General features: G+C 42.2%; 2 protein-coding genes across 2 annotated transcripts; both read left to right on the top strand.

The window, feature by feature from the left end:
• Positions 1 to 540: 540 nt before the first annotated feature.
• LOC147435167 (uncharacterized) lies at positions 541 to 3,745 on the top strand. The gene is made up of 4 exons (XM_086489081.1): positions 541 to 621; positions 696 to 1,750; positions 1,868 to 2,892; positions 3,000 to 3,745. Exons 1-4 carry the CDS (start codon positions 541 to 543, stop codon positions 3,743 to 3,745), a joined length of 2,907 nt encoding a protein of 968 aa, XP_086345207.1.
• A 12-nt stretch (positions 3,746 to 3,757) lies between these two features.
• On the top strand, positions 3,758 to 5,113 carry LOC147435166 (uncharacterized). The gene has a single exon (XM_086489080.1). It carries the CDS (start codon positions 3,758 to 3,760, stop codon positions 5,111 to 5,113), a length of 1,356 nt encoding a protein of 451 aa, XP_086345206.1.
• The last annotated feature ends 22,113 nt before the right edge of the window (positions 5,114 to 27,226 follow it).

Below are 27,226 nucleotides of genomic sequence, written 5' to 3'. Positions count from 1 at the left end.
TTGTAACCGCAGTGGAAAATTGCCAACTAAAACTCAGGCCTTAACCTATCACCATGGTAACTCTTCATAATGAAGCACCTCAGGGCTTATTTGGATGCACCTTTGAATCCATCTTGATGTGGGTTGCCAAAATGGCAAATAATGGGTCGACCAATAATGGGTTAACTTGGCACATCTGCATCGACTGCGAGATTCCGGTTGACGTGCAGACTGGCGCGTTGTAACTGCAATGGAAATTTGTTGGAAAACCCAAGCCTTAAGCGACAATCGTCAATGGGCTAATCGGATGGACTCGCTCCCCCAATTATATCCTTAGTAGTAGTTAGATGAGATATAGAAGTATATAGACATTTACCATGTGGGTTGGCAAGCCTCCTCTCACTGACTCCTTCAAAGAAAGATAGACATATTTGGGAAATCCTTTCTTCTCCATACTCTCTTCTTAATTCTCTAGATACTAGCCTATATATATCTGTGAGTACTTATAAGAGTTCTTTTTTGGACAGATGGCTATTGGTCCAAAGGTGTTGTCTCTTGGATATGCAAGACGTAGTAGGATATGTCAAGCCTCTCGAGCTACGCGACGTGCAACATCGTGAGATAGAGTTCGACGTTCTCTGGGTGAGATTGATGTGCCTCGCTTGGAAGATTTCCACCATTTGATAAACGTGAATCGATGCAATGAATTTCCTCAGGGAAGGATTGCGATGGATGTAGATAACGAGTCAATTCTCTCGCAAAGTTATGTAAGGATTGAAGTGGAAGACAATTTGGAAGCCAATAATGGAGATGTTCCTGAGGAGCCTGTAATTGTCTCCAGAGAGGGAGATTACTCCAAAGTTGAGACACTTTGTCTATCTATCACCTACTTATATTCTGAGACCACTTCCTTGATGCATATCTCTATGTTGTCTCTTTCTCATGAAAAGTGTATTCTTCACAACATAGGAAACTTGGATTTTGCATGCTCCTTATGTGGTGCTTTAGCTTGGAAAACAGAAGCGAAGACCATTCGCACATTTGTGGGGAAGAGTTGTTGCAACTCAGGAAATGTTTCTTTGCCGCCATTAAGTGAACCATTAAGTGAACCTCCTTTAGAATTAAGGGAATTGATGCACGGGGGCAATACTAGAAGTAGAAAATTCTTGAAACATATCAAATCATACAATAGTGTGTTGGCATTTGATTCTTTGGGAGCTCATATAGATGAATCTCTCTGCCAAAGAAAAGGAATCTATACCTTCAAGGTGCATGGATCTATTTATCATAACATTGGTCCATTGATGCCAGAAGAGCAATCAGGTCAAATCCCTCGCTTTGCTCAGTTGTATTTTTTTGACACTGAGAATGAGTTGCAAAATAGGATGAATCATGTTTCAAAACTCAAACCAAATGTTTTGGAAAGCTTGCAATCGATGATGCATCGAGTAAATCCGTATGTTCAAGCTTTTAGGGGGTTTGCTACAATGGTCCAAACTTCCAATATTCCGGAGATTAGGATGGTCATTACTGAGAAGCGTACAAATGGCTGGCAATATGTTGCTCCAACAAGTGTGGAAGTGGCTGCAATCATGCCCGGTCAGGGTGAAGAGAGAAACATTGGCCATCGTGATATTGTGTTGAATCTTTTGGGTGGTGGTCTAAAAAGAATCTCAAATTGCCATAGGTCATACATGCCTCTATTATATGTGTTGCTATTTCCGAATGGTGAAGAAGGTTGGAATCCTTACATACCCCAAGTGAACAGAGTGTAAGTAAACAGAGAGCGAGTAAATGGAACTACATAGTATATTTCTACGATGGATTTCTACAAGTATAGATTGCAAATTAGAGATGACACAACACAATGTCTTTTACGTGGTGGTAGGATACTGCAACAATATATTGTTGATGCATATAGTTGTATGGAGGAGTTGAGGCTTTTGTGGGTTCGTAATCATCAAAGTGAACTTCGCAGTGAGGTGTATCAAGGCTTGACATATATGGTTGGAGCAAGAGATGGAGCAAGGGATGATAGAGAACTGTTATTGGGTGCTAATGTTGGAAGAAGGGTTGTATTGCCTTCTTCGTATGTTGATGGCCCTCGCTATATGCACCAGCTGTACCAGGATGCCATGGCAATTGTACGCAAGAGAGGAAAACCTGATCTCTTCATTACATTCACATGCAATCCTGGATGGAAAGAGATACAGGATGCATTACTGCCCAGACAGACATCCAATGATCATCCTGATCTTACTGCCCATGTTTTCTACCATAAGTTCAAGGATTTGATGGGCTTGCTGATTAAGAGAGCTATTTTTGGTAAGGTCATTGGACACATTTCTGTGATTGAGTTCCAAAAGAGAGGCCTTCCTCATGCTCACATTCTATTGATACTTCCATCTGAGCATAAGCCAACAGAGACATTGCATTATGATAAGATTGTGTGTGCAGAGCTTCCTGATAAAGTAATGTTTCCACGGTTGTATGATGTTATCAGTCGGTGTAATGTGCATGGCCCGTGTGGAAACTTGAATAAGAATGCTCCATGTATGAAAGATGGAAAGTGCAGGTTTAAATATCCTCGAAGCTTCAGCGCGTCGACTACTGTAGCTAGGGATGGATACCCAATGTACATGAGGAGGGATGATGGAAATTACACTGTTTGTAATAAAGTGCAAATGAGTAATAAATGGATTGTTCCATACAATCCATTTTTGTCAATAAGGTACAATGCACATATCAATGTGGAGGTTTTCTCCACTATATCTGCTGTGAAATATCTCTACAAGTATGTGTATAAGGGACATGACAAGGCCACTGTTGTTCTACAAGATAGTGAAGGGCTTCTAAATGAAGTTACAAACTATCTTAATGCTCGATATGTATCAACATCTGAGGCTATTTGGCGTATACTTGGGTTTCATATGCATCAAGAGAAACCTGACATACAAAGGCTCCAAGCTCACTTGCCTCATCAAAATCAAGTCATCTTCAGCGACAGAGTGACTGTACAGAGTGTGGTGGAGGGAGATGTCAGCAAAAAGACAATCCTGAGTGGTTTGTTGCAAATCAACAATATCCAGAGGCCAACGATTTGTTGTACATAGACTTCCCAACAAAGTGGGTTTGGAAGCCAGCAAGTAGAACATGGACTCAAAGACAGATTGGTGACATGATTGGAAGAATGTACCACATTGTTCCCAATGCTGGAGATTTGTACTATTTGCATATGTTACTCAGCATGTGCAAAGGATGTAAGTCTTTTGAGGATATTAAAACCTTCAATGGACAAGTATATGACACATTTAAAGAAACATGTAATGCACGAGGATTACTGCAAGTTGATGATGAATGGTTTCTTTGTTTGGAAGAAGCTTCTTTTCAACAAACAGGGCAACAATTGCGCCTACTGTTTGTAGTCATTTTGGTTTTTTTTAATCCAATACATCCTGGTGCATTGTGGAATCGCTTCTGTAAGGAGCTTTCTGAGGACCATGTATATCATATGAGGGCGAATATCTATGAACACATGGCTCAAAACCAAGCTTTATCAAACTTAGAGACAGTGATTCAACACTATGGAAAGAGGCTCTCGGATTATTCGAGAATGCCCCAGGTGGATCACACACTGCAAACTATGAGTGAGCATGGAGTGCTTGCTGAAGAGTTCATGTATAACAGAGAGGAACAAAGAGTATTGTCTTCTCGAATGGAATCATCTTTCAATGTTGGGCAAAGGGAAGCTTACAATCGGGTTTAACAAGTAGTTGGCATGAGCAGAGGGACTGTTTTTTTCTTGGATGGTCCAAGTGGAACGGGAAAGACTTATCTCTACAATGCATTGCTCTCTCGGATACGTGGAGAGTCCAAAGTAGCTTTGGCATGTGCATCGTCCGGGATTGCAGCACAACTTCTCGACAATGGAAGGACTGCACACTCTAGATTCAAGATCCCTATTGATATAACTTCTGAGTCCACATGTAACATTAAAGTAAACAGCCAGCTTGCTGAGCTGTTGCGAATGAGTTCACTGATCATATGGAATGAAGCCCCCATGGCTCATAGACACGCTTTTGAGGCTCTTGATAAGACACTAAGAGATGTCATGAAAAATGACATGTTGTTTGGTGGAAAGGTTCTCCTCCTTGGTGGGGATTTCAGACAGATATTACCTGTTGTGCGTAAAGGGGGAAGAGAAGACATTGTCAATGCATCTTTGTGCCACTCATACATTTGGCAACATAAAGAAATCATGCATCTAACACAGAATATGCGAGTGGTCAATTGTTTTAGTAATGTTATTGAAAGAGAGTTTGTGCAGTGGACACTTGATATTGGTAATGGCCATGTTTGTGATGGGGGCATACTTGATAATGTGGCTTTGCCGTCCTACATGATGCTACCACAAAATAATTTGCAAGCATTGGTTGCTTGCATATATAGAGACCTTGAAACACAGACTTGCCATGCAACCTTTTTCAAGGATAGAGCAATTTTGGCTCCACGGAACAAGGAGGTGAATGCTATAAACAATTTGGGCTTGCAACAATTTCCTGGTACTTATAAGGAATATGTCAGTGTAGACGTAGTGTGTGAATCAAATTGTGATAGCATTTTATTCACAAGTGAGTTTGTAAATAGTTTAGATCTTGGGGGAGGTTTTCCACCGCATGTTTTACAATTGAAACAGAATGCTCCAGTTATGTTGCTTCGCAATTTGGATCCAATAAGTGGTCTTTGTAATGGGACACGTTTGATTTGTAAGCAATTCCACAGCAAAGTGATTGAAGCAGAAATCATTACAGGGTCTAGAGAAGGTCTCCCTTTTGATTTGAGACGTCGCCAATTTCCCCTATGTTGTGCTTTTGGGATGACAATCAACAAGGTGCAAGGCCAAACATTGGGAGTTCTTGGATTGTATCTCCCAACACCTGTTTTCACCCATGGTCAACTATATGTGGCAATGTCTTGCGTGAGATCCTCTTCTGCCATCAAGGTTGTGGTTGGTGATAGTCACTTAACAAGCGTTAGTAGACATGGAGATCAAAGAACATACACTTCTAACATTGTCTACAAAGAGGTGTTGCAATTGACCTGCCCCCTACCACCCCCTTGCCATGGGGTTTAACGTGTTTGGATATGTTTCATCCAATAAAAAAGCACGGTGACTCTCGCAACTATTTCTTTTTCATTTATAATCTTAGTATATCTTCTTATGAAACATGGTGTATTCGTTGAAACAATTGACTAAGATTTATTAGTGCTAAGAGATTTATGATTCATGCGCTTTTTGATGAATTTATAATCCTTTATTTATGTATATGTATATGTATGAATGAAGATGGATCCTAATGCCTCTGTGACTTATACACTAGGGAGACGACCTCGACACGTCCGAGGTAAAATATTATATATGTGTGTTTGTGACATTTCAATACTTTAAATAATTTAAATCTCACAGTCAACGATTATGTATTAGATCCACCATTATGGAGGGGTCCAATCACAGCCATGCAGGTGATTCATCTACTCGAGGACTTGGATGTAGCAAGGTAACAATGTTGATGTTGATATAGTAAAGTAATAGATTTTGTGTATCAAAATATCTATCTATATTAATAGCTTTTTGCTTCGCTATAGATCACAATATTACCCAGAATTCTTGATGGTGGGTATATATCATGCTTCATATGATCCGAGCTGCTGTGCTACATTCAAGTTGCTATTCAGAGAGGATTTAGAACACGTGTCACCATTGCAGAGTTAGGCAGAACCCGTCCAATTAATGCTATGTTTGCTCAAAATCTTAGTCTCGGTGCTTGGTTCCTACGTGTTTTTGTGTTAGGATCTCTTCCTCCAGTGATTGGTAGATGTGTTTTACATCGTGGGCCATGGGTGGTTCGATACCGCAGCAGATCATGTCGTAGGCTACGCTTTTGAGCGTATAAATCTTAAGTCTCTATGGATGTTATATTTTTTGGCATGGGAAATATCACTTACTCTATATATGTTGGTGCAAAGTTAGTTTGAAAATATGTTGTGATGACTTTTGCAAAGATTCAAATGTTGTCCATCTTATAAATTTCAAACACATACAATACCTCTCTCTCTCTCTCTCTCTCTCTCTCTCTCTCTCTCTCTCTCTCTCTCTCTCTTTTGTCCATGTAATGGGCCCTCTCTCTCTCTCTCTCTCTCTCTCTCTCTCTCTCTCTCCTTTCCTCACTCTGTCTCTCTCTCTCTCTCTCTCTAGCTAGAGAAAGAGAGAGAGCCCAGTCCATGCAAAGAGAGAGAGAGAGAGAGAGAGAGAGAGAGAGAATCCACCCAATATGTAGACAAAGGAAAATGCTCGAAAAACACCAAGGTTTAGTGTAATCCCACCTACAAATTTTGGGATTTACCTCTGCATTTTAAATTTGAAGGAGGACTGATGAAAGAGTGCCCTATAGCCCTGATGACTGCGAGAGAGAGAGAGAGAGAGAGAGAGAGAGAGAGAGAGAGAGAGAGAGAGAGAGAGAGTAAGTAAATGTTCATCTGTTTTAATGAGATTTGCCAAGATCAAAGAGCTTGAGGGTAATAGAGGCCATGCTGCCGCCGAAGGCGGCACCGTTTTAGACTAGTCTTTTTTTAAAAAAGAACTCCCCTCAAAGGATCTACACGGTGCAGATCCTTTGAGTGGAGTATTTTTATAAAAAAAACTCTTTTATGGAGTGAAGACTAAACAATAGACTTTTCTTTGTTTTACTTTCTCTCTCTCTTTTTGTAAGGATGAGCTCCATCTTTATTTCTTATGGAAGAATGTTGCTAGATAATTCTACCCCTTTCTCCCAAAGAAAATGCATGAACCAACCAAAGGCACCATCATAGCAAGCGAGGATCGAACCTTGGTGCACGCAACCCCAAGTTTTCTATGGTAACCACATAATTGCGAGGCTATGCTCGTCAAGAGTACAATGCCTTCTATAATAAAAAAGAACTGTGCACATCTTGTCTCTCGTATGTCGACACCTATCTCACCACTTGCAACCCCCCAAACCCTTGGCTACCTCGTGCAGCTCTTGGCTGGCATCACGTCTAGCACCTTCGTAGAGCTCAGCCTTGCTGCCACCATCCCTTCTCCCCTCGCAAGGCACCATTCATCTTCTCTTCTACCACTTGTCACTAGAGCCACACTTTTGCTTGCTTGATTTCCAAGGGATCTTCCTAGATTCGCTTCAAAGAAGCATTCCCAAAATCTTACCGACATTATACTAAAGTCTCTAGGCTTTTTTTTACTCTGTGTGTGTGTGTGTGTGTGTGCACGCGCACGCAGGGAATGCAAAAGGGAATTGAATTTTCTTTTTTAAGTTCTTCAACGTGTAAACAAAAAATTATCCCTCCAATGCAACACCACCACAACCCCGCCCACACCCCCCCCCCCCCCCCCCCCCCCCCCCCCGCGCCCCTAGGTGCACACTCTTTGAGGGGAAAAAAAATTTACTACAAAAAGAGGGAGAGAGAGTCTCACTTATTTCTTTTCAATTTTTATACACATTGAAGAGAGAGAGAGAGAGAGAGAGAGAGAGAGAGAGAGAGAGAGAGAGAGAGAGAGAGAGAGAGAGAGAGAGAGAGAGTCACACTAGGGCACCAGTCCCGCCCTCTTTTTGCTGATGGTCGTTAATAATGTTGTCACATTGGAAAACAAAAGCTACACATTTTTCTCAGCAAATGGAAGTAGCCTATGTAGTTAAAACCCTGGCTTAAATGCTGTTTGTTAGGGTTCGATGCCTCTGAAATGAACTCCCACATGCACTTTCTATAGTTTGCTACGCCTTGGACAACTTAGTCGAGGGTGTGAGGCCGTTCATCTGACAAGGGGTAGAGTCTAAATTTTTTATTTCATTTACAAATGATTAGATACCACCTCTGCATGGCATGTGCTTCCCTGTCCTAGTGTGGCATTGTCCTAGTGTGGCATGGGCCTAAGGCTGGGTTCACATCGGGCGGCGGAAGGAATTGGAAAAGCTTGTAGACCAACAAGAAAGTGCCATGTGGAACTTGTTGTTCACATAGGGTGGCGGAAAAGTGAGATGGAGAGTGCCACATCGTGGAAGAGAAAACGGGGATTTGTTCCGACCCCCCCTGGATATTCTTTCTTCCACCCTCCACCTTGGCAAAAAGTGCCATGTTGGCACCAATCATATTAAACTAAACCTCCCACCCTTTTCTCCACACTTGCCTCCTCCTCTTTCTTCCGCCGCCTCCCGGTGTTCACATAAGACGGTGGTAGAAAATTGCCTCACATTTTCTGCCGCCAGCAATGTGAACACATGGCCGGTGGAAGAGAACGTTTGCAAGTTTTTCCACCGGAAGAGCTCATAAACTGTCATGTTTTCCGTTGCCTCGATGTGAACCCAACCTAAGACAAATCGCTCTTCTCATTCAAGAGTACTATGAACTCTCTCTCTCTCTCTCTCTCTCATAGAGAAGTGGGCTCAACAAATAGGCTTCTGACAATTTTACCAATCTCAGAGATGAATATATGCCATCCCAAGGAACATTACACTTTTGTGAATTTTAAAATTCAATATTGCTCAACAATTAGGTTTTTAACACATAGCACTTACGAAGCCCTCATTGTCCCTCTTCTCAATGCCCTCATTACCTATCTCTCTCATTATAAGAGTTAGGTACTATAATATTATAAAGATTATATATATATATATATATATATATATATATATATAGAGAGAGAGAGAGAGAGAGAGAGAGAGGAGAGAGAGAGAATATAGAAGCAAAATAGACATGGTCCCTATGTGGCATGCCCCACTCTACTACGTCCTTGACGTTGAGGATGGGGCTCAAACCTCACCACATAGAACAACATGGGCCCATATCATAAAAATATTTGCTCGGATTTTTGTTCGCTCAAAAAATGTCGCTCGGTATATGATAAGACTCCTTTGGGATTAAGGTTAATTTGAGGCCAGCCAATAGGAAGAGAGTGGTGGACACACTCTATACCCTAAAAAAGTAGGGGGACAAGGTAGCTTTACACCTCTTAATGGCCTCTTACCTAGTGAGAAGGTAAGATAGGTGGCTAGGGGAAAGGGATGGGGGGGGGGACCACTTTGACCTCTTTTCCTCCACTTTTTGGCCCGGATTTAAAAATACACAAAAAATTCAAATTTCAAAAATTTGAAATTTCAAGTTTTCCCTCCTTAAAAGGTTCCCAAACTTATTTCATGGTCAAAAAAGTATTTTTGACCTCCAAAAGTAAAAAACGTGTACTAAAAAATCCAAAAATTTGATTTTTTCATAAAAGTTCAAAACATCATTTTCCACCCTCCAATGTCTTTCCAAACCTATTCTATAGCTAAAAAGTGATTTTCTCTCTCTACAAACTCTTTTCTAATCTCTCCATTGGTGCAACAATCACATGCACCCCCTATAGTCCAACATTATCTCTCTGCTAACTTTCTTCCACCTCCATTGTAGCACCAAGCAAGCTCCTTCCTCATCTCTTTCCCTTGCCCACCACATAGTTTCACACCAAGCTAGCTCCTCTTCCTTTTCTCACCTCCATTACACCATGAAACAAGATTCTACTCTTTCTACTTTCGTTCACTCACACTACATGGAAACCTATACTCTAGAAGATGGCAAAAGTATGAGCTCGCATGACTTGCATACCACAACAATAGGAGGTATGAATAGTGTGTGGGCATTGCAAGGGTTCATCTCCAACGTAAAGATAGAATGGTAAGAAAACTACGCTTGTAGCTTACATTTAGAGCTTAACATCATCTCCATCTTTAAGTTTATCATGCTGGAGAGAATAAACCTCTATATGGCTTTCAATGTTTAGGCTTCACACCTCATAACACTGGGTGGTGCTCTTTTGTTGATGGCTTTGGTGCACAATCTATAGTTGTGTAGCATGTGATTAAGTCTCACAATGCAAGTAAGTTGTGTTATCTATGGAGAGTCATCAAAGATTTTTCTTATAATTTATTCTTTTTATAATTGTCATTAGATTATTAGAATGATATCATTTTGTACTTTATAACTTTGTACTCACATAATCTGTTGTTTACTTACAGAGTCAACTTCTTTTCAGAGGACATGAGCAAGCAACCATGTGCAAAGATGGAAATCACTCTATTTTTGTTCTGTGAGGAACCTTTCACTACAATGTTAAAGGATTTTGATAAGAATAGTAGAATTTATGTAGAATCTTGAACGAATAGGTACTCTTTAGGAGCTCTTAGAAAATCCATTCATATAGTACTACTATCTTCCCTAGTGTCATAGACACACAAATACTCGTGTATATGAATCTCTAGATGAGAAAGACAAATACTTATAAGAGAAGCTTAACAACAACAACATTGTCTTCGTTTGTAATTATTTTCATGAGGCTGGATTCCTCTATAAATGCAATATAAATATGTTTTTTTGTTAAATGGTGTCGTATTGCGTGAGAGCATTTAATTTAGATTACACAAATATGTGTAGATAAGGTCTATAAAGGGATACTTTTTATCCATTCTGGTGAATGCACATGATATAGAAAAATTTAACATATTGAATGTTCCAGACATTTGAACACAAAGAAAAAGGGGTGGGTGGGGGGGGGGGGGGGGGGGGGGGAGGGGGTTGTGTTGATTCCATCAAACACTATACCTCTATCTCATGGCCATGCATTAAAAAAAGCCCCTATTTGTCATTACAAGGCCCCAAGGGGGGAGCGGAGCTCTTACTCTTTGTACATCTAACTTACATCCTTATCTCATGCTCATACACAATAATACTGCAAAGTTTTGCCATGTAAAGGCCCCCAGGGCCCTTACCAAGGGCGGCCACAAGGGCGTGCAAAATGCCCATCCAAAAGTCCCGGATGGGCATTTCGCACGCCCTTGTGGTCACTTTTTTTTTGAATTTTAATTTTAGTGTTGAACTTTTAGGCTGTGATGCAAAAAATTCAAATCTTGTTCGGATTCTCCAAAAATCAACGTGCAAGTTGGCAATTTCTAAAAACATGATGTAAAACAGACATTTCTTACTTTTTTCTTAATCTACGGGCTCTAACGAGCATTAAAACCATGGAATCTAAAAATACTCAAAGAACTAATGTTTTTTATTGTGGTAAGGATTGTATTTCCTACATACAAAACTTTTCCAAAATCTCGCCCTGACACCTTCAAAGTGGCTTCCAAGAAGTTCCCTCGGTCAAATTTTTTCAAATTTTTGCCATGTAAAGGCCCCCAAGGCCCTCACCAAGAGTGGCCACAAGGGCGTGCAAAATGCCCATCCAAAAGTCTCGGATGGGCATTTCGCGCATCCTTGTCGCCACTTTTTTAATAATAATATTATTATAATTTTAGTGTTGAACTTTTAGGCTGTGATGCAAAAAAATCATATCTTGCTCAAATTCTCCAAAAATCAACGTGCAAGTTGGCAATTTCTAAAAAAATGATGTAAAACAGACATTTGTTACTTTTTCCTTAATTTATGGGCTCCAACGAGTATTAAAACCATGGAATCTGAAAATACTCAAAGAACCAATGCTTTTTTTTGTGTTAAGGACTGTCTTTCCTACATACAAAACTTTTCCAAAATCTCGCCCTAACACCTTCAAAAGTGGCTTCCAAAGAGTGCCCTCGGTCGAAATTTGAAACTGAAGGAAAACAATAAAAAAGAACTCCTAAACTATGTACAAACTTTAAAATAACAAAAAATTCCTTCAAAACAAATTTATTGCTAAAAATTTAAAAATAGGTTTCCCTTGGACTTCCCACAACGATAGAAATCAAAGGGTTCAAGGAGAGGTGTGGCATCTAGGTTTATTCCGTCAAGATCTCTTGTACTTTATCATGTCTTCTTATGTACAATCTTACCAAACAAAAACAAATTTACACTTTAAATGACTACAAATCTTATTTACCTTACCAAATACTCTAAAGTAGGGTAGACCTAGTATGTCCCCTCAATCTTTTTTTGATTTGTTTTGAGAGGTATCTTCGGAGATGCTGTTGTGGTTGGTGGGGGGAAAGCCAAGGAGTGGACATGTGTTGGTATGACTTAAGAGAAAAAAAACAGTGTGTATATATGGCAGGTGTGTGGAGAGAGAGAGAGAGAGAGAGAGAGAGAGAGAGAGAGAGAGAGATGACATGTGTCAGGAGAGAGAAGTATTTTTTTGTGGTCGAGGCATGACTACAGGTGGGAGGGCGGATAGGAGACGCATGTCGAGGAGAGACACAGTCGCCAATGTGGGTGTGGCGAGGCGATAGTCCTGTCCAGCTGCATCCCTGTCCACGTCTCACAAGCACGTCAGTCCCCATGACGCATGGCCATTTCTCCCGGATGTGGAGAAAGAGAGCTCGAGCAATGGCGAGGACGCCGACTGTAAAGAGGGATGATGGTGCAGAAGCAGTGGAAACTAGAGACCTCTCTCTCTATCTATCTATCTATCTCTATCTCTCTCTCTGTCCTCTACTACGTGATGTGGTGGACGGCAATCATAGTCCTCCGGGTCTCCAGATACACCTCTCGCAAGCACACACACCACGAGTTGGTCAGGCAATCTCTGTTGCGCATTGAAATTCGGATTTGAGCAGGGTGACGACCTGAGTCAAGGTTCAAGGGTGGAGCTGGGGCAGACACAGGCTGCGTTGGTGGCGAAGCAAGCACCCATCCAAGGGTACAGTTGGGCCCTTTTCTTTTTGATTTGGGAGATTCGTGCGGAATTTAGGTAGTTAATTAATTAATAGGGTAGACCTAAAGTGCTCTTACACATCAACAAACAAAAAAGTCCAAATTTCTTCTCATTAACTTTGATAAACATAAATTTGTGAATAACTTCCAAGGGGTAGTGTGGTCATATTTCTTACATCCATTCCATGACATGGTATGCTCCTGGGCTGACCTATCACATAAAAATATCTTTGGTTGGGGTGCCCTCATGTTTGGAAAGGATGTGTTGTTGATGCAAAGCTATTGTATTGTCTTACTAGGGATCTCTCCATGTTAGCATAATGATTTTTGGTGTAATGGGAGCCACATTGCTTGAGGAGAGCTTTGTGCCATCGTAAAGCTTTGTGTTATGCTAGTTCCTTGAGCCATTCTTGCAAACAACACCACTCAATTAGCATAGTAAGAGGTCACCTTGTATCATGACACATTAGAGACATGTTCTTCAAACAAAAAAAATGTATGAATTTAACATTTGCAAGTTGTATAATAAAGACACTTGTTAAGTATACGTTGTACAAATTTGAAAGTATTTCCATCCAATAATCCTAAAATATACATTACGATGAGATTACCCACTTCTAATAAGCATGGGTTTGAAGCACCTACCTACAAGATGTAACAAAGAAGGCTATTTTAGAGAAAAAGTGGTGACACTTGACCTCTCTAACCTGCAGCCTTTCACTATTTGTGCCAAAAGCAGCCTTTGTGCCAAGCACTACAAAACAAGTAGAGGAAACACCTTAGGCTTCAAAGTCTATGATAAGAGAACACAACCAAAAGTAAGAAGTATATTGTTACCTTGCACCAAGGGGTATTTCTTTCAAATATGTGATGGTATTGGCAAGCTTCATAATGTACACATCCTTTTCTTGCAATTGTTGTTGGAGAGTTTCAACCTCCCTCTTTGAAGAAGCAATACTTTCTTGTAATGCCACTGTTTTGAGATGAAGAGCTTGACATTTGTGCATCCACGAATGCAAAGATTCACCTGCACCCATACACAACCAATTGCAATACCCTAACAAGCCTACTTCTCCCCTCCCAAGATATTGAAAAACTATCAACATTCGTCTCACTAACGGTACGACGTTTCTAAGATGACCTCTTCTCACCCTCACGTGTGGACTTCGCTGCAAACGTCACCAACAAGCAAATATGTACGCTTTTGTTGTGTGGAGTACATGGTGGTGGAGGCATGTGATGTCCATGAGTACCATGGCAGGTGTTGTGTGAGGAAGCAAAAGTATGAAAAGACAGAGGAGGGAGGGAGAAGGAGGAACATGGGAGGAGAGAAGGGGGCAGGAGGGGAGAGGGAGAGAGGGGAGGAGGAGGAGAGAAGGGGTCAGGGAGGGAGAGGAGAGGGAGAGAGGAGGAAGGAGGAGGAGAGAACAAAGGTCTTCTTGTTTGGGGGGGGAGGATTTTTTTGAAAAAGTGGACTTTCAGTGTTTGTAGATTTAAAAAAAGGTCAAAAAAGACTTTTTAATATATATATATATATATATATATGTTGGGGAGGAGTTTTAAGTCAAAAATAAGTAAAAATAACTTTTTTGAAAAAAAGTCAAATTTTGGCTCTTAGTGACCTATGTTTTTGCTGATGTGGCCACACCCCTTTACTCACTTCATTTTCAAAAAGCTAGAGAGAGAAAGTGACCTCCTAGGTACACATCCTACGTGTCTTTAAAAAAAGCTAGAAAAGCCTACTCAAAACTAGCTTCTTGAATGCCCTTGTCCCCTTAACCCTTCACAACACTAGCCTTAATCCCTAAAAATTAGGATTCCTTACAAGGCCCATGCACTATCCATGAGTTTCATAAATGTTGCGAGCGCATTGGGTAACCCAAAATGCATAACCAAAAACTCGTAATATCCAAACCTTGTTCAGAATGCAGTTTTGGATATATTAGCAAGTCAGATACGTACTTGGTGATAACCCGACCGTAAGTCTATCTTCATGAAAATACGAGCATGATTGATCTTGTCGAGCAACTCATTCACGCGTGGTAATGGGTACTTGTTCTTAACAGTGATCGCACTTAATCCACGTTAGTCTATGCACATGTGTATACTACCATCCTTTTTCTTTAGTAATAGGATAGGAGAATCCCATCCTATTACATGTGTATACTACCATCCTTTTTCTTCAGTAATAGAACTCGGTTGAATAAACCCTTTGCTAAGATAGTCAGCAAGCTGATGTTCCACCTCAACAGCTTCAGAATAATTCATTCTGTAGGGTGGTTTGCTGACTGGTTTACTACCTGCAACCACACAGATGCCATGTTGCATAGATCGTGTCGGCGGTAATCCTGATAGAAAATCACTAGGAAAAACATTGTAAAATTCCTTTAATAAATTTCTTAACTCACTAGCAGCCTTTGTTTGTTGATAAGTAGCCATTGCTAGAAGAGATGGGAGAGAAGCATGTGGCGTTGAGGAATGTTCAACAGATCAACATTGGAAAGAAAATGACACAATGAGTAACACAAGAAAAGTTCTTCTATTTCATTATGAGAAATGAGCTTCATAAGCTCTGTTGTACATATTAGTGGTGAGGAAGGCACATACTTCTCTTCTAACAACAACACATGTGCACCATGGGATTCAAAAATCAGGCTATTGTGCTTGTAGCTACGCTTTAGTGATGGTCCTAGGCTTGCTATGCAACCATTCTCTACCAAGCACATCTGCCCTCTTCATATTCATAACCTGGACATCCAAGGATGTGGAGAAGCCTTCTATTTCCAATGGTACAGCTCTAACTTGAGTATCCCATATTCTGGCATCATAACCATTCATCATTGCTACCTTATAGTGGTGGGAACTCGAAGTTTGGGGCAATTTGAGTTTTTTCACTAATCCATAGTTAATGAGTGCTTCTTAAGCTCTGGCATCAGACCAAAGGTAAACCCACGTACTTGTTGAAAGGTGTCTAGCCCTTCCAGCTTGAGGATAATATTTTGATAGTGAGAGATATATTCAAGCAATGATGGGTGTTGGCACAAGGAACCCATGTCCCAAGCCGTCCAATTTCTATCTGCCTCATTCGTGGGCAAAAAATCTTTTCTAAACATAGCCTCAAAGGCTGCCCAACTCTGTGGTATGGTATTCTTATCCTTGAGAGACATCCACCTTTTGTAGGCCTTGCCTTCTAGTGTTAGACTTGTCTGCAGTGCTCTGGCTGTATCCGGAGTATGCCATAAGGCGTGAATTTCATCCCACTTGCTGAGAAAGATATTCACTGCATCCTTATTGCAATCTCGGTCCTCTCCCTTAAAAACTGGTGGCTAATGTTTTTCAACAACTCGTCTACCTCCTTTGTAGTGAGAGAGTGCAAAAAATATGGAGATGGACCCTGTCCATGACCAGAAGGGCCTTGCCCATGATCGGCAATGTGCTCATGCATGTGTGTGTCAACAGGGCCCCTTGGCCTATTGCTGCATAAATTGTATCACTAAAGTGGATAATTTACTGACATTTTCATTTAGGGAAAAAAAATTCGTTTCCATTACTGATATGCGTGCTTTAAGTGCTCAAAATTCTTGGATATTGAGCAATTCATAAGCGTCATCTACTCCCGTAGTGTTGCGGGCACCCTCCGTGAGAGTATCCGGCCGCGAGCCATCATGGAGAGGATCAGGTGTATTATTCTCAAAATCAAAGGTCATGCTGATATTTGAATCCATGGCAATACTATGCAATGTGTGAGAGAGAAAGAAGAATACCTTGATTCCGAAAACAACCTCGTAGTTATAGTTTGCACCACCCATGCCGATAGGTGGCCGGGCTAATGATACCTACAACCGTATGGTCACGCTTGAAAGTTGCAAATCCGGGAGATTAAGCTTGTCATGCAATCACCGCATTCGATTTGCAATTCAAATGTTCTCCATCGATCTTTCTTGTAAACAAGATTGACGTTCAATTTGGAAATATTACCGTCGAAAATTCTACAACTTCAGCGACTGGCGGCTTGTGGAAAGATGTGCCAAGCTGCGGCACCATGCCAGGGTCGAGTGCTAAGCTTGCTTGGGTGCCAGGTTTGGGTGCTAGGTTTACTATTGTAGACACCTTCCCTAAGGAGAGGTTAGTTTTCTTGAATTTTCCCTAAGGCCAAGGGCCTTTGCGTGCCAGGTGTGAACGAAACGGCAAGACACAACAGCGATGGCACAGCGCTCAGTTGAGTGGACAAAGATGCACACCATGTGTAGGGTATTGCTCCTCGGCTTGAGAGGTAGTGTTGAGTTTGATTGCTCATGGCCTCGTGCACCAGTCGAGATCCATAACACAAAGTTTTGGGTCGATTGACCAGCCACTTCCCTTCGCCTCAAGAGGCCCTGCACACGGGTCCCTCCTTCTTTGTCCTTGCCTAGCAAGAGGAGAACTCCACGGTCCTTGCATGCACATGAAAAAAAAGGCAAATGACCACACTCTTCTTGACTAAGTTTAGCTCTGATGCCAATGATAGGCCCAGGGAACTGCCATGGTTGGGCTCACCGCCCAACCCCCCTTGGATATGCCCTTGGCATGACTGGTCTTCTTCTGCAATGATAATCTGGAAGTAGCCTAAGTAGCCATCACATATTGTGTAGCACTGATGACGTGCTACCTCGTTGAGAATCTCTTCTTGCAATGGAACGGGAAAATGATCCCTGTTTGTTGCTGCATTGAGATGTTTGTAGTCTACACAAATCCTCCACTTACCGTTATTCTTTGGCGTGACCACCACTGGAGAGACCCCCTCTGAGTCTTTGATTGGGTAAATGAAACCTTCTTGTAGAAAATTTCTTACCTCTTTGAGCAATGCCTCTTGCTGAACTACCCCAAGCCTTCTGAGCTTTTGCACTACAGGCTTACTTCCTTCCCTGAGTCTTATGCGGCGCTGCACCATTGTGATGCCTGTGATCTTGTCATAGCCATCAATGAAAAGTGTGGCGAAGTCACCCAGCATAGAGATGTACTCTTCTCTCTCTTCACTAGCTAACTCACTGGAGAGCATTCGATGTAACTTACTTGTATCCACCAAGGGTTTCATACTTGATGGTCCTTCTTGGTTCTTTGATGGTGCTTCAGACTGTGTCAATCCTTTTGGATTTGTAAGGATGACTCCCATCACTTCAATGCTATTGTCGCTCTCTTCAGTTGTTGTCGTCTCTTCTCTCGAGGTGGTCAAAGAGTCACTCGTGAATTCATCTTTTGATTCCTCCAGATCATGTTGTGTTGCTTACTAGTCTTCATGTCGTAGAATATGGGCTTTCCCTTAGCATCCTTCATTTAGATCATTCCGGTACTCCACTCCTGCTTAGCCTCCATATCCATGAGCCATGGTCTTCCAAAAGTGATAGGGTAGCCCTCCCCTTTGTGCAGCATGACAAAAATGTATACCTCCACTTCGGTGTTGAATGCCTTCACCTTGATTGCATTCACAATGCCTACGCACTTCACTCTGGTGTTATTTGCCATTTTAGATTGGCAGGGTGCCAACCTACTTACCTCTAGGCCTAGATGGTGCATCATTTTCTCACCCATGATGCATATCTGTGTGCCACCATCTATGTAGATGTTTGAGATATGTTGTCCCTTTATGTGGTCATCCATGATGGGTAGGATGTCATCTAGATTCCTCCCAAAGATAGCCCCAACTATCCTTGGTCTTGACTTTCTAGTACTTACCATCTTCATCCATTGTCTCCTCATCCTTGGTGCAAATGGACCCTACATCAAAACATCTTGAACTAGGTCATATGGTTTAGCATACTCGCCTAACAAAAAATCCACGATGTCGATCTTTCGCTGAGGCTTAGACGCATGCTTGCTAGACTCTCCTTTTCCTTTTATCTTTTCCTCCCTTTGAGAGGCCTCTTTGTGCCTGGCACGCTTCACTCCCATGGCATCCACTTCTTCTAATTTTCCTTTTTCTTTGTCCTTCTCTTTGATACACTCTTCTACCTCCTCTTTTCCCTTAGCTTCAAGACTAATGATACTCACTGCTTGGTTTCCAGCAGGTGGTGGAGGTAGCGGTGGAATGAGAGGTTGAGATGGTGGTGGTGGTTGTACGGGCGGTCGAAGAATTTGGACCGGTGGAATCGGCTTTGGTTTCCTGGGCGGTGGTGGCCTCGCCCTTGGTGGAGAAAACTGATTCTACCTTACACCTCTATTGAAGTTTTGCCTTCTTGGATGAGGACTGGAGTACATGCCATGGACATCCTCTCCACAGTTGTAACAATGGTAGTCCTGATTATGTCTTCATTGCCCTCTTCGTTACTCTGGATTTCTGGCAGGTGCATGCACTTGATGCACCAGTTTCTCTAAGTGGTTCGTGATTCGGTTGAGCAGGTCTTGTAGCCGGTTCCTATGGCTAATTCCTCTGGACGGCTGTTGCAGGTGTGACTAGGTGTGGTCGGGTCCTACCCCATTCCTCTTCCTCGGTAGTTCTGGCTTGTAGATGCAATTTCTTATCTTTAAGGCGGGCTACTTCAAATGCTACCTCATACGTAGCAGTAAACCTTTCCTTCACCTTATCTTTAAGAATTGGCCATAAACCAACCACAAACCGGTCTTTCTTTAGGAAATCGAGTGACCCTTTGCCCTCCCTCAGTGATGCAACTCATCATCCCCATAGATCCATAATGTTGCTCTTAGCAGGTCCCACCTCTCCTTGGTGGCTTGTATCAAAGCATTGCACCATGATCCTGGTTCCACTTTAATTAACAGTGGAAAAATATGCAGACACAAAGCATTGTCATCCCTTCCAGAGACAACACATGCTATTTCAAGACTATCTAGGAAATCCAAAGCATTTTCCCCAACCTTACCAATGAAGGTCGGGGAAAAAACTCTTGCCATTGCAAAACACAATTTTTTCAAAGTTTTTTTTTTCTTAAACACAAGTGACTTAGAGGCTTATAGCGGCTTTCTTACAAAGGTTGGGTGGATACATCAAAACAGGATGAAAATTGGAACATTAAAGGAGTGATGGTAATCCAACACTAGGAGGATAATGGGGTTTGGGGAGCTAAGGATATCTCCTAGCACCTCAGACCAAATAAGAACACAATCTTCTACCGATAGAAGATCTTCCTATCTACATATATATGTACGTGCATGTGTTGCAAAAACCTAAATGGAGAAGCGGTTGGTCCGTTATCCATGATGCACAGAGTGTAGAGTACTCACTACCCTTACCATGCCGATGTTGACATGCCGGTACATCCATAGGAGGTCATCGCCCTTCATAGGCTCCACCTTCATTGCTCATCATGTATGGAGTGATGGCGATGTGTTTGACCACTCCTAGCCTTTTAGCTAGCAGTAGTTGCAGGTAGTTACCGTAATCGGCTCGTTGAATGAATTCCACACCATTTAGTTGTAGCTCATCTCCGGCCCACTGGGTTTCATTTGTGGTAGACAGTTTCTTCAAGATGAGTTGTACAAGGAGAGGAGGAAGGCCCTCTACCCGCCCTCCAAAACAATGAGGACAGTAGCCAAACCACTCCTCTCTAGGGCATGGGAACCTCCTTATCACCCCCGTTTCGGGGTTGTCAAAGTGAACTGGCAGCGTTCGCATGCGCACCGCAAATTGATAGGCGATCTTTTGCCACTTTGCTTTGGATGACCTTATTTTTGGCAGCCTAGGCACAATTCTACTTTCCAGAGCTGAACTCAAAGCACTCGCATGGCCAAGAGCGTCTTCTTCCATGGGGGTCATCTGATTTAGGATTGGCCTAGCCCTCCTTTTCCTTTGGCACAAGTAGCCCCTTTGGGCCACTTAGGAGCAGAGGATACACTTGTTTTTTCAAATTCCTTGGGAAAAAGAGGACTCATGTAGAGGATTTCTACTTCTCCTTTATTCTTTGATGTCACTCATTGATGGACTGCGGTGGGTGAGGTCAATGAGAGCAGCCTGCTACCCTCCCTCTGGTGGCTCTTGATTAACGGTTAGAATGAGAGCTGCAAGATGGAGAACTTACTTCCTGGATGTTGACAACGGTGTATTTTGGCAGCAGCACTTTGATGAAGGCTGTTAGTGCTTCTTCAATTTCTTCCTCCTTAGTTCTCCAATTGGAGAATTCCCGCAACCACTTGTCCATGGTCGACGAAGTGCATCATTTTTAGCGTTGTAAACCGAAGGATTATGAGAAGCCGTCCTCCGTGGGGGCATCAAATGACAAGCACAAGCGCAAAACGGACCCCAACGATCTCTACGCCAAGACCGTGCACACCAAAATCGTCATGAGGAGTGAACAGGGGGCACCACCTAGCTTTGAGCGATCTCTACGCCAGGACCGTGCACGACAAACTCGTCATGGGGAGTGAACAGGAGGCACCACCTAGCTTTGAGCGGCTAGGATGCGAACAAGAGCGATTTAAATGAACATTAACACAGCACACTGCACACACACACACACACACACACACACACACACACAGAGTGACGTAGATGATGAAAACCCCTCGGGATGTGAGGGAAAACTTGATTCAAGGTGGTATTTATACAAACCTTTGTTTCGGCAAGATGGAGATCGTGGTGACACGCACACACACACACACACACACACACAGCCTAAAGTGCGTTCTCTAGGGAAAATTCACATGTAAAGAGGTCTTACTTGTGTGCATAGCCACCCCTTTGGAGTCAGTGTGTGTGCATGGCTTCTCTCTCAAGTGCTGACCCCGATAGTAACCTCTCAGTGCTCTTTTATAGGTGTAGGCTGCATTAGTTTAATATAAACTGATTAGTTTTAGGGCCCTAAGCTGGAGAGACAAAGCACGTAGCCGGGTCCCGAATGGTTGACTGGTGCTTTGTTTTGGGAGGAATTAGAAAATGATACTCTCCTAGGTGGACCTTTGTGACCATCACCTAGAGAGAGGTGGAATATCAAAATGATTTTTACAAGATTTGGCTTGAAAACAGAAAATGTATTACCCTATGGATGTTTACTGAGGAAGTGCGTCATGGGGACGAGATGTCAATGAATTGCAGGTTTTACTGGTGCGTCGGCATAGCGCACTCGTCAACTTCGATGTTGGCTGGGGTATGCCTTCAGCGTCTTTCTTTGAATTTTTGTCGATATCGCGTGATTTTGGTCCGTTTGTTGATGCGTCATCGTCTGTTTTTGCTGCTTTTTTAGTTTTCGTGTCTGTGTGTGTTGTTACTGCGTATGGTGTATGTTCTCATGCGTGTAGTGTATGTATGTGGGTGTATATGTACGTGCTCCTGAGTGTGTGTGTGTATGGAAAGAGAGAGAGAGAGAGACAACTTATTTTTTGAACGAGAGAGAGAGAGAGATGGAGTGCGAGAGGTAGAGAGAGAGCTAAGGGCCAGTGTGTGTGTGCTTATGAGTGTGTGTGTGTGTGTGTGTGTGTGTGTAGGTAAGTGTGTATGTGCTTATGAGTGTGTGTGTGTGTGTGTGTGTGTGTGTTTATGGTAAGAGAGAGAGAGCGGGCTGAATTTTTACACACAGAGAGAGAGAGAGAGAGAGATCATGGAGTTTGAACGAGGGTGAGAGAGAGCAAGAGTATGGAGTTGTGAGAGGGTGAGTGTGGGTGTGGGTGTATGTAGGTGTTTGTGTGTGTGTGTGTGTAGATATATATATATATATATATATATATTGTGCTACTTGCCACCGACACAGGAAGAGAGAGAGAGAGAGAGCGCAAGATGGAGAGAGGAGAGTGTGGTGTGTGTGTTTCTCAAGAGAGAGAAAGAGAGCTGTGCTTCGATAATGGATATGAGAGAGAGAGAGAGAGAGAGAGAGAGAGACCATGGAGCCAAGTAAGAGAGAGAGAGAGAGAGAGCTGTCCTCTTTTGATAATGGAGGAGAGAGAGAGTGAGAGAGTGACGGCCCCCTTTGTGAGCGCTGAGACGAGGGGGGGGGGGGGGGGGGGGGGGGTTGGCGGCAGCTGTGATGGACGTTGTAGCATAGCTATCTGACCCTAACATAATTCAATACTCAGAGAAGTGACTTGAATAGGGCACGAAGACCCTTTGAGGTTTTCAATCTCAAGAAGTGAACCTAACAAGGAAATGCACCAACCCAACAAGCAAACCACAACTCAATGATCAATGAAATCTACCTACGTCCTTTCTCAGACTTTGAAGAATTTTGGAAACCAAAGCCGTCTAAGCTTCAGAAAAAAATCCTATGTACCATTCTGGCCAAGATCCCTACTCATATGAACATTGAACAACTCTACGAGAAGGGAGAAAAAGTACAAGAGAAAGGTCTAGCAAGAGCCATCACTTCCTTCCAAAGCTCAAGAAACCACAAGTTCCCCCTTGCCCATCAATGCGACACAACCACATGAAGAAACCTTGATTGAAAAGAATCAAGGTCCTGAACAAGCAGCTCAAGAAGAAATACTTGAACAGGAAACAACACAAGAGATACATCAAGTGAGTCAATAAACGATGAAAATAGAAGTAGCAGTGGGATCTCAACAAATAGAAAAAGTTCAAAAGGTGCCAAAGAAACCGCCATAGGAAGTTGAAGTAGAAGCTGGACCAATTACCAAGCTTTCATAGAGGCAACACTGGAGGAAGTGGCTAAAGATAAAGATGAACAACAAGAAGAATCATCCACATCTAGAGCAAAAGGCTTAGAAGACATTGACGAGTACACTCACTACGCACGTTAGATTTTAGAGAAACTAAAGAGTGAAGTGTACTACTGACAAAATCACATCCAACTTGTGACAATTAATCAACAACTACTAGAAAATAGAATACAAGTTATAGAGGCACTTCTAGAAGAGTACAAGGTTGTGCACGAGACATCACAAGTAGAGACAAAAAGGCTACAGAAGGCCAACACAAAGCAAAAAGTGGAACACTCTGAAATGACAAACTTGGGGGGATTTCATTTAGGATTACACCATAAATGATGCTCAAGATCACACCATAAAAGATCCTCAAGATCACACCATAAAAGATGCTCAAGGGCTGCAAACCTGGGGGTATTTCTTTCAAGATCACACCTTAAAAGCTGCTCAAGATTATAGGAATTCAATGTCAACTATGTTGATGCTCAATGGTGACTAGATAGGCTACAAGTTGCCCTAGCCAAATTCCATTAGAGGATCTAGATTAAAAAGTGCCACAAGCAATGTGTCTAAGGACATCGACTCTCAATTTAATGGCAAGGGTGGAATGACTGAAGCATTGAAGAAGTAGCTAAATCAGAAATGGAGTCTTATCTCAAGCTCTAAACAATGGACATATAAATTTAAATGTGTGTGGATTTTCCTATAGCCATCAAGGACATATTTTTGATGAGGTATATAATACATCAAGGGGTTTGGATTGGATCAAAAGCATTAAGGTTTGGAGTCACTAATGGAAAATGCTCAAGCTATAAGGGAGCAATAGAAGATATATGTCATCTGTTGTTCTCATGGAAAGACTCCCAAGCAAGCCATCACAATCCTATAGAAAGGAGGCTTCAACACAATACCCAAATCCTAGGGGTACATGATCTGTTACTCGGTAATTGCAAGAATATGGACATCCCTCTTTGGAACATATGGAGGGGTATCACCATTTGGTTCATCTAGAAAATAGAAATGATGGTATCTTTGATAAAATCCCCCTTCCCTTGTCTCAATTGAAGTTTGACCTGAAGCAAGCAACTGAGAAACTTTGTATGAAGATTAAGGTGCCAAAGCCTCTCAAGGCTCTCAATTGGACATTCAAAGGCTATTTCGATGGAAACAATGGAACTCCAAAATACTTTTGTATTATACCAGTTGAAGGCTTGGGATGAAATGAGTCATCATGGAGTTATAATTCCTGTTCATGTTGGTAGACCCACCCCCTTCTTGTGAGTTCTTTGTATATGTTTCCTTCTTCATTAATCTAGTTTTTCACTCTTGTCAAAAAAGAGAAAACTAACAAGTGATAATTTTCCAAATTCCAATCCCAAGGTTTTGATGCTGAGGTCTTTATAGTGGCATGGATTGTGAGGCCCAATAGTTACACAGAAAGTCTTTTGAATTTCCACTTTTAAGGGTCTTTTCATTTTCTAAACTCACCCTTTACTTAAACACTCAAAATGTTTTGAAAGGCTGAATCTCCTCTTTGACTTAGGGCTTGAGGTGTGGTGATGGCGACCTGTGTGACACCGGAGCCAATACAAGCGACATGCTCACATATGGGACCCCTTCGAGGCACATCCTAGAGCCTCAAGACCTCTCATGTTGTGCCCGATGGGTCCACTGTTTCTTTGAAATGGATTCAACCATCCTTAACCCCATGACAAAGGATTAACTGCCCAACATACAGCTGCTAGCGGGTCAACGCGATGGACTTCTATAGCATAACTTTCCGGCACTAACACAATGTCAATACTCGAGGAAGCGACTTGGATGGGGCACAATGACTCTTTGAGGGTGTCAACCTCAAGAAGTGGACCTACAAAATAACACTCTCTCTAGATTATGTAAATCTATCACTGCAATCAATCATCAACCTATTTTGGCACTCAAATGGAATCCAAAATTCTATAAAACTTTAGAATGATGTTCGAGACACTTAGGGGCACTAACCTATAGAGTTTGGTTGCATTCTAAGGAGGTACCAAACCACAATCCATCATGATCAAGGTTCTAGAAACTGTAATAGAACATACCAAAAAGGTCATCCTAAGGTCTAGGAACACTCTCCTATGGTAGGAATGTCAAAAAATATTAACGCTTTCCAATCAGCAGATTTAGCCTACTAGCACGTAGTCACAAATCACAACGAAATCGACAATGAAAGTACTTGAATGAAAGAGCATCCTTTGTAATAAAACAAAATCAAAACGAGCGGGTCTTGCGAGAGAGGATAGAGACAAAGGAGGTGGGGGGTGGGGTGGTAAAAACAAAAGCAGTTTTACACCAAACGCGTTTTGCTTAATAAGCTCTTTAGTGGTGTCAACAAAAGGGGGATATGGAGGGGGTATAAATAGTGGGGTGTGGCTCAAAAAACTATATCTGGTACCATTTGAAAAGGGGTAGTACCTACTGAAAGATAGGTTATCACCCAACTTTAAGTGGGTACTCTAAAAAAGGGGGGGGGGGGGGAGAGGAAGAGAGTTGGTAGGGTAAGAAAGTATGTGGAGGGTTTGCTATAAGGAGTGGTCAAGCTTGTACAAAAAATTAAAGAAAGTTGTCTCTATCTAGAGAATGGGTGGATTTTTAGAGGGGTTGCACATATCCAAGACGACATAGATCATCGAAGTTAGCTGCTGTAGGGTTTAGTCAAAAAAAATAAGGGGGGGGGGGGGGGGGGGGGGGGGGGAATAAGGGGTTTAGAGAGTAAAGCGCCGAGATTGGGTGCATTCATCCAGCATATCAAAGGCTTAGGTAAGTGTGCGAGGTCGGTGTTGGATTTAAGGAGCTTTGTGAGGGGTTTGATAGTGTTATGTGACAAGTTTAGATGGCGTATTAGAGGTGAGAAAGGAATTTTAATGATGGTTGGAGCGGATTTGGTTTTGGAAACCGATTGGAGGAGAGAGGGTCACAGATTGTAGGAAAGGTAAAGAAAGCAAGCTTCCAACAGGGGAGAGGGATAACCCTTAGCTCTCAGCCTAGAAAAGAAAAGGTTACGAATGGAGATAAAGCCTGAAAGAGAGCTTTCTCTAATAATGTACCTCCTAATCTCTGCGAGAATAAAAGCGATCTTTTGGTGTGTAGGGTGCCAGGATTGCCAAGGGATGTAATTGTAGGAATTAAGGCTTTTTTGGTATCAATGGGTGTCAAAGCAACCACAAGCGGCAAGAGAGGGCCCCTTGAAAAAATGAATATCCAAGATAAAAGCTTCTTGCATCGGAGATTTTGATTTGCTCTTGGAGAGGGTGTCTATACTTATGGAGGAGCTCGTTTAGGCTGACAGAGGACCGCCCCATATTTGGAAGGCATCATCTATGAATCTTTTGAAACAGAGAAGGGAAGGGAAAGATATGAGATTCATGCCTTCCTCTAAAAATCAAAGAAAGAGGCAGGCATATACAACCGCAAAGTTTGACCCCACAATGGTACCCTTAATTTGGTGCCAAAACTCTCCATTGAAAGAGAGATAATGGTGGTTGAGGATAAGAGAGGCTAAGGATAAAATAAAGTGGATCTTAGGGGAAGAGAAGAAACCCTTGAAGGAATGTTTAAGGGCTAAGAGGCCATCATGTATGGGGATACTGGGATAAAGAGACTCCATATCAAAGGTGAAGAGGATAATGTTGGGAGGAAAGGAAATAGAAGCTAGTTCTAAAATCAGAGAGTGTGAGTCTTTTAGGTGTTGGGTTTTGGACAAGAGAATGGGGTAGAGCTGCACATGGATCCATTTAGAGGCGTTCTCTAAAATGTAACCTTTGTACGAACAACTGGGATGACCAACAAGGATGGGTTTGTGGATATTAGGTAAAAGAAAAAAGGGGCTAGGCTTAGGGTTTTTATGCGAGGAGGAGAGGATAAAGGTTCTTTCGTTGCTGGGAAGAAGAGGATAATTGGTGATAATAGAGGAAAGGAGGGAGTG

Source organism: Adiantum capillus-veneris, chromosome 18, assembly GCF_014529385.1.
Source record: "Adiantum capillus-veneris isolate H3 chromosome 18, ASM1452938v2, whole genome shotgun sequence".
Classification (NCBI taxonomy): domain Eukaryota; kingdom Viridiplantae; phylum Streptophyta; class Polypodiopsida; order Polypodiales; family Pteridaceae; genus Adiantum; species Adiantum capillus-veneris.
The sequence above is the reverse complement of the archived record's forward strand: the minus strand, read 5'-3'. Positions and strand labels throughout refer to the sequence as shown.

Coding starts and splice junctions, on each gene's coding strand:
- LOC147435167 (XM_086489081.1), top strand. CDS start 541: ATGCAAGACGTAGTAGGATATGTCAAGCCTCTCGAGCTACGCGACGTG. Junction 622..695: donor TAGAGTTCGACGTTCTCTGG/GTGAGATTGATG, acceptor GAATTTCCTCAG/GGAAGGATTGCGATGGATGT. Junction 1,751..1,867: donor ATACCCCAAGTGAACAGAGT/GTAAGTAAACAG, acceptor ACGTGGTGGTAG/GATACTGCAACAATATATTG.
- LOC147435166 (XM_086489080.1), top strand. CDS start 3,758: ATGAGCAGAGGGACTGTTTTTTTCTTGGATGGTCCAAGTGGAACGGGA.